At 41.1% G+C, this 7,671-nt stretch overlaps 1 protein-coding gene across 1 annotated transcript in view; it reads left to right on the top strand.

The window, feature by feature from the left end:
- Positions 1-7,671, top strand: part of KIAA0232 (KIAA0232 ortholog) — a 64,971-nt gene that overhangs the window by 1,941 nt on the left and 55,359 nt on the right. The window contains 1 exon segment of the mRNA XM_017853402.1: positions 478-977. Within this exon segment, the coding sequence (XP_017708891.1) occupies positions 747-977 (231 nt within the window). The 5' untranslated portion in view covers positions 478-746.

Here is a 7,671-nt window from a genome sequence, read left to right as displayed (position 1 = left end):
AAAAAAAAAAAAAAAAAAAAAAAAAAATTGGTATAATTGAGCAGGAGGAGAGCATCAACTTCTGAATTTTTATTTGTTTTAAATGATACTCAGCTTTTTAAAAGTTCACAATGTTGTTTTAAGTTTTTTAAACATTTATTTTTAAAGACATGATCTCAATATATTCCCCACGCTGGATCGCAGGGGTTATTCATAGGTACAGTCATGGTGCAGGGCAGGCTGGAACTCCTGGGTTCAAGCAGTCTTCCTGCTGCAGCCTCCCAACTTGCTGGTATACAGGAAGGTACCACAGTGCCTGGATTCATTTTAGAAGTTTAAAATGTCAAAGATTGTAGGGGGGGGATATCAGTGTTCTAAGAAACCAAAAATATTTTAATAAAGAGGGACATTTGATTCATTTGATTTTTATTCTCAAAAGGTCAATAATTTATTATTTATATATAATGCATATTTTTTTTTCCTCTCTCATTTTTGTAGGTTCTGCCGGAGACTTCCATTTGGCCTCAATGTGAAATTAAAGTAGAAAATCACATCTACATGTATGTTGCTATCAGGATGTTGATTCATTAGTCATGCCTGAAGAGGGAAAGTCTGTTTTAGGTGGCTGACTACCAGCAAAAATAAATGCTTATCCTACATGTCAAGCATCTCTCCTTATTACTGGAGTGAAAATCCCCTCCAGATACCAACAGAATATCAACTGCAGAAAATGCTTCACATTTTAAGGATGTCGGCAACCTAAATTCATGTACCCTATCTGTACAGTTGTTGTGGATGGTTTGCCATCTGAAAGCTCCTCAAGTTCTTATCCAGGCCCTGTGTCTGTTTCTGAAATGTCTCTGCTTCATGCTTTGGGTCCAGTGCAGACCTGGCTGGGACAAGAGCTCGAGAAATGTGGCATTGATGCCATGATTTACACTCGGTATGTCCTCAGTCTTCTGCTGCATGACAGCTATGACTACGACCTGCAGGAACAGGTATTTACATATTTTAAGTGTTTTGTGAAAACTGATTGTATCTGTATGTATACATTCCTCTTAAACAAGCACTTTCATACTTTAAAACTGGGCTATTCATGTGTGTCTGCAAACATTTAACCTGTCAGTGACCAGATGGTAAGATTGCCTTGGAGTGTCAATCAGCCTGTGTCACTGAGCACCCTGTTAAGTGCAGTTATTTTATTCATGGTTAGACTTTCTCACTGTTGATTACGTTTTGGCATAGACTCCAGATCTTGTCACGGATTGGTCATAGTTTGATGACCTGCTACCTTTGAGTAGCAGTGCTCTAGAATGTTGATTTCTACTATTTAGAAAACTCACACATTATGAATAGATATGTAAACATTGTATCTATTATACTTCTTACCATTCCAAATTTAATATTGTATTTTATCTGCAAGAAAGATATTTAACTGCTTATTAGTCAGTATGTATGACAAATCAGTAGACTTAAACTTCAGTAAAGCACACAGTTTTGCTATAAGTCAGTGTGTGTCACCTTGTAAGTTGGTCATTACACATTTTACTTGACTTTGCTGCTGAGTTTATAGTGAGAAATTGGGCTGGGTGTGGTGGTTCACATTTATAATCCCAACACTTTGGGAGGATCCCTTTAAACTGGGAGTTTGAGACCAGCCTTGGTAACATAGAATCCAGTCTCTAAAAAAGTATTTAAAAATCAGCCAGGCATGGTGACACGTGCCTGTAGTCTGTAGCTACTCTGCAGGCTGAGGTGGGAGGATCGCTTGAGCCCAGGAAGTTGAGGCTGCAGTGAGCCATGATTGCGCCACTGCACTCCAGCCTTGGCAACAGAGCAACACCCAGTCTCTCTCACATGCATACACATGAGAGAGAGAGACAGAGAAAGAAAGAAAGAAAGAGAAACCAAATACAGGTTCTTGAAAAAAATCTTAACCTCAGTCTCATTCTTAAGAGGAGCTACTGAAAGTGAGGCCTGCCAGAGGGAACCAGAGTCATCAGTAGTGAATAAATGGCCTCTGGGTGACTTCTGTGTACAAATTTCACGTAAAGTCTTTTGGTTTTATGGACAGTAAAAGAAGGAGGTATTTTGTGGGCAGTTTTGTTGCTGTTTTAAACCATCGTTAACCACACTGAAAGCAAAGCAGGAAGAGTTTCATTGTCAGAAGAAATTGGCTTTGCCCCTCCAAACCACACAAAAAATCCTCAAAGTCCTATAAATAACACATACAGAGGATTTCACCAAGATGCTTTTTTTTTTTTTTTGAGACAGGGTCTTGCTCTGTCACCCAGGCTGGAGTGCATTGGTGTGATCATAGCTCACTGAAGCCTTGAACTCCTGGGCTCCAGCCATCCTCCCACCTCAGCCTCACAAAGTGCTGGCATTACAGATGGGAGCTACTGTTTCCAGCCAGCTTAACATTCAGTTGTACAGAGCATGTTTGATGAGATGGTTTCCCATCGTGTCTAGCTGGACGTGATGGACGTGTCTTGCTTCCAGGTTGCTTGCTGCCTTGGCTGGCAGTAGATCCAGTAAGGTTTTGAAGCAATTAACTTACAACCTAATAATCAGCGAGTGTGTTATTTTGGTGGTCAGTATTTTGTATAATTTCCTTACCAGAGCTCTGTTATTTGCCATCATCTTTCTGGTAAATGTCAAATATACTCCTTTACAGGCAAGTAAGACGTTAAATCTACAAACATGGAAGGACTTTCATTTCCAGAAATGAGGAAAATATTTCTCATCATTCAAAAATTATGTACTTCATTGTAAGCATGTACTCATAGGGAATGATTTTTTTTTTTTTTTGAGACAGGGTCTTGCTGTAGTTGCCCAGGCTGGAGTGCAGTGGCGTGATCATAGCTCACTGCAGTCTTAACCTCCTGCGCTCAAGCGATCTTCCTGCCTCTGTCTCCTGAGTAGCTGGGACCACATGCGTGTGGCACCCCACCCAGCTAATTTTTTAAAAACTATGTCTCTCTCTGTTGTTACCTAGGCTGGAAAGAATAGTTTTTTAGTAGGACTTGAACTTCCTATTTCTTAGAGTTGTATGTCAGCAATATCAGTCTAGAATATTTAATCAACACCAATACATTTACTAGCACAAAGTATGTTCTGGGTGCTATAGGACATACAGGATAAAACAGGCCAGATGTTAATAAGATTATAGTCAATCACATCTCTGATCAGACTTGTGAATCCTGTGGTTTCTTTACTAGCTCTAGGGGGTTGTGGTCAGAGATAAGATGAACTATCAGTATCTGCAGCTGTGTTTGATCCTCCCTCCAGAGTTCTGGTTCATTCCTCAGGACACAAGACAGATAAAGGTTAGGGAAAGCATAACATGTCTGGAGTTACAAGGAGAATCCATAGGGAAATAAAAGGCCCTAAAATACTTTTCTACTTGGTCCAGAATAACAGCAGTGTGTGCCAAGTCCCATGCCGATGAAGAAGGTTAAATTTTAAATGATATCTGTTTTAATAAGACATGACTTGAGAATCCTTTATCCCCTACATTACTATTCCGTGAAGTTACAGTCTCTCATTAAAGGTGGCAAAAGCCAGATGCCTGACTCAAAGGGAGGATGTGCTTACTGTTTCCCCAGGCAGAGAGGATGCAGAAGCCAAGGATGGTTCTCTTCTAGCAAGAGTAAGGAGAGTGGAAGGGCCCTTAGCTTCTGTCATTCAGAACTCCGGCTAACAGCAAGGCTGACAGACCTGGGTGAAGATGTGTGCCACCTTTCCTGATCTCTGGCTCATGCTTGTGATAACACAGCCCCTCAAGTGGAGGCCAAACCACTCTGCTCCTGGGTGTTCATTTCCTCACATCTTCTCTCACCCCTTTGTCCTTGAGTTAGTCTAGCCTTGAGCGGCCAGTTTTAAGACCCATCACTTTTCCTGGTTTAGGCTAAAGCAGACACACAGTGCTCTTGAGTTCTGAAACAGATTGGATGCCTCAGTTTGGTCTCAGCTGTGCAGGATGATAAGGAAGTAAAGCTGATCAGATCCTAGTCTTGTTTAAGGCTGAGTCACCTATAAACTTCTAATTTGGGCAGGGTTTAAACACAGTTGTGGTGGTGGACTGGTTACAATGTAGTTCCAGAGAACAACTGCCTTGTAATATGGAGATATCACTGTGCCAGTAGTTTTATAGTTTTATTTCCACAAATGTTTCTTCTTCTTTTTTTTTTTTTTTTTTTTTTTTTTGTCGTGATTACTCTGTCTGGGAAGTATATTCTCAAATAATCAGGAAATCACTACATACCACTTTTATTTTATATAACCGCTTTTCTTCACCATCTTTCAAAGCCCAGGTCACCTGTCTCTGAAACTTTTTCTGATAATTTCTGATGAAAGCAATGTCTTCTACCAAACTTGATAATATTTTACTGTAAAGCTTTTCATTAGTGTTACCGGAATGTATTCTGTTTCTCAGTAGGTTATAACATCCTTATGGGTAGAAATCATATATTAATCTTTTTAAAAAAGTTTAACCAGCCTGGGCAACATAATGAGACCCCATCTCTTTAAAAAAAATTAGCTGGATGCAGTGGGGTTTACCTGTAGTCCCAGCAACTTGGGAGGCTGAGGTGGGAGGATCACTTGAGCCTGGGGGTTGGAGGCTGCAGTGAGCAGCGATCGTGACGCTGCACTCCAGCCTGGGAAACAGAGCGAGACCCTATCTCTTAAAAAATAAATAAATGTAACTTTTTAAAATGAAGTAATTTCAGACCTCAGAAGTACAGCTAGGATAGTACAGAGAACTCTCATGTTCTCTTCAGTCACCAATTGTTAGTATTTTCACACGTTTGCTTTCTTTTTTATTGATATAGGTGTACATATTTGTGGAGTATTGTAATGTTTTGATGCATGTATATAAGACGTTATGATCAAGTCAGGGTATTTGAGTTATAACCTATCTCCTTAAACATGTATCTTTTCTTTGTGTTGGAAATGGTCCAATTCTTTTCTAGCTATTTTGAAATATACAATAAATATTGTTAGCTATAGTCTCCCTACCATACTGTTGAATACTAGAAGTGACTCCTTCTGTTTAACTGTATGTTTGTACCCTTTGTACCCTTTAACCCACTTCTCTTCATCTTCTACTTTTGCTTTATTTCTGTCTTCTCTTCATGTTGACCTCTCTAACTAGCATGTTCTTTTTAAGATCAAAGACTTTCCCTTGATCATATTACAATTACAAAATTCAGGAAAATTAGGATAAAACTTTATTGTCAGATATACAGTCAATACTCAGTTTTTGTCACCTGTCCTGATATTGTTTCTCACTGCAGTTTTCTCCCTCATCTAGTATCTAGTTTGAGATTATGCATCGACTTTAATGGCCACATCCCTTTAATCTCCTTTCATCTGGAATAATTCCTTGTTTGTCCTTTGTGTCTCATGACATTGACACTTTTGGAGAGTCCAGGCCAGTTTTGCAAAACATCCCTTAATTTGGGTTTGTTGGGTATTTCCTCGTGTTTAGAGTTGGCTTGTGCGTTTATGGTAGTAGCATTGCATAATGATGTTTCCTTTTTTTCTGCATATCACATCAGAGGGCCAGTGACAACAGTCTTTTTCATTCTTGGAGACGCTGACTTGGTTCCTCGTGGTTCAGATGGTGTCCACCAGGTTTCTCCTTGTAATGAATAAGCGATCTGTGCAGGGAGACTTTGATACTTTTACCATCCATTGATGTCCTTGCCTGAATCAGTTATTAGTTGGGTGGTTGAAAAATGGTGATTTTTCGGCCGGGTGCGGTGGCTCAAGCCTGTAATCCCAGCACTTTGGGAGGCCGAGACGGGCGGATCACGAGGTCAGGAGATCAAGACCATCCTGGCCAACATGGTGAAACCCCGTCTCTACTAAAAAAATACAAAAAACTAGCCAGGTGAGGTGGCAGGCGCCTGTAGTCCCAGCTACTCGGGAGGCTGAGGCAGGAGAATGGCGTGAACCCGGGAGGCGGAGCTTGCAGTGAGCGAGATCCGGCCACTGCACTCCAGCCCGGGCGACAGAGCGAGACTCCATCTCAAAAAAAAAAAAAAAAAAAAAAAATGGTGATTTTCTAACTCAGTTTTCCCCTCTACATTTACTAGTTGACATTCTACTACAGTGCCTTCCATCTTTTAAAAATCAGTAGCCTAGTCACATAAGGAACATTAGAGCATGTAAGATGCAGCGCCAGCCACTTCATATATAAGGATTGCCTTATTCAGTCTGCAAGCCAAACCTGGAAAGTAAGTATTAAGCTCCCACAGCCTGAAAGTGAATGGCATGGCAATGTGCATTGACTGGTGACCTGGAGCATTAAGCCTAGATCCTGTACATCTTACAACACATCTGTTACATTCGTTTAAAACATTTTACAGTTTTACTCAAAAATGACTAAAAGGAGAACTTCAGTAACATTATAACTTTAAATGGAATTAACTTTTCCTGCCTAGAGGTTGTGCTAGATTGATAGTCAGCAGCAGATCTCCCCATGATCTGTCACAGGTGGGAAGGGATACACTAGCAGATGAGGGTGGCTTTCACTGTTGTTCTTATAACCCCAAATATGCTTTCGTTTCCTTCATAGCTAATTAAACTACCAATTGAGAGTTTATTAAACCTTTTCTTGTATTGTTATACATTGATGTTCTCAGCATAATGCATTCTTTGTTTATTATTATTATTAGGAGTCTGTGATGATAACAGAAAACCCAGCTCGGTCTGGCTTAAACAGAAGTAATGGTAAAAGCAAACACATGTATATCATGTGCTGTGTGCCAGCCGCTGTTGAAGGCACTCATTTTCCGTTCACAGTAACTCATTTAATCCTCCTTACACCATCCTGTTATTATTTGTATTTCATAGGTGGAGATACTGACAGTGGTTAAATAGCTTGCCCAAGGCCACACAGCTAGTAAATTTTGGAGCATTTACTGAAATATCTGGGAATCAGCGCTGACCCCAGTGGCAACTTGATCCAGGACCTACAGTAAAATCAATACCCCATCTTTTAGCTTGCCTTCTCTGTTGTCTTTTTTTTTTTTTTTTTTGAGATGGAGCACTCACTCTGTTGCCCAGGCTAGAGTGCAGAGGCGACCTTGGCTCACTGCAGCCTCCACCTCCTGGGTTCAGGTGATTCTCCTGCCTCAGGCTCCTGAGTAGCTGGATTACAGGCATGCATTACCACGCCTGGCTAAATTTTATATTTTTAGTAGACACAGGGTTTCACCATGTTGGTCAGGCTAGTCTTGAACTCCTGGCCTCAAGTGATCCACCCACCTTGGCCTTCCAAAGTGCTGGGATTAGAGGTGTGAGCTGCTATGCCTGGCCTGTTTTCTTTATTCTCAGGCTTCACCTCTACCCTGCCTGCTGTGAGCTCAGACTCACACCCTTTTTTTGTGTATGTGTGTCCAGCAGAAAGAGCAGGCTTCTCATCCTAATAGGTCAGCTTTGCTATGGAGCTGTTCCTGACCTGACCTCTGCAGTGACAAGACTTGGGTGGCTAGGGTACAAGCACCTGGAACCACAAGGACTAAGAATTGGAGAGGATGATTCTCCAAGGGAAATACAGAATACTGTGCTGAACCACCCCAAAAAAGTCCTAACTACCTTTGTACAAAGTAGTGCTTTCTTTCTCTCTTCTCCCTCCTTCCTTCCTTCCTTCCTTCCTCCCTCCCTCCCTCCCCTCCCCTC

The sequence above is a fragment of the Rhinopithecus bieti genome, unplaced genomic scaffold (genome assembly GCF_001698545.2).
Source record: "Rhinopithecus bieti isolate Rb0 unplaced genomic scaffold, ASM169854v2 scaffold_35903, whole genome shotgun sequence".
NCBI lineage: Eukaryota > Metazoa > Chordata > Mammalia > Primates > Cercopithecidae > Rhinopithecus > Rhinopithecus bieti.
Note: the sequence above shows the minus strand (reverse complement) of the source record. Positions and strands in the feature narration are given on the sequence as shown.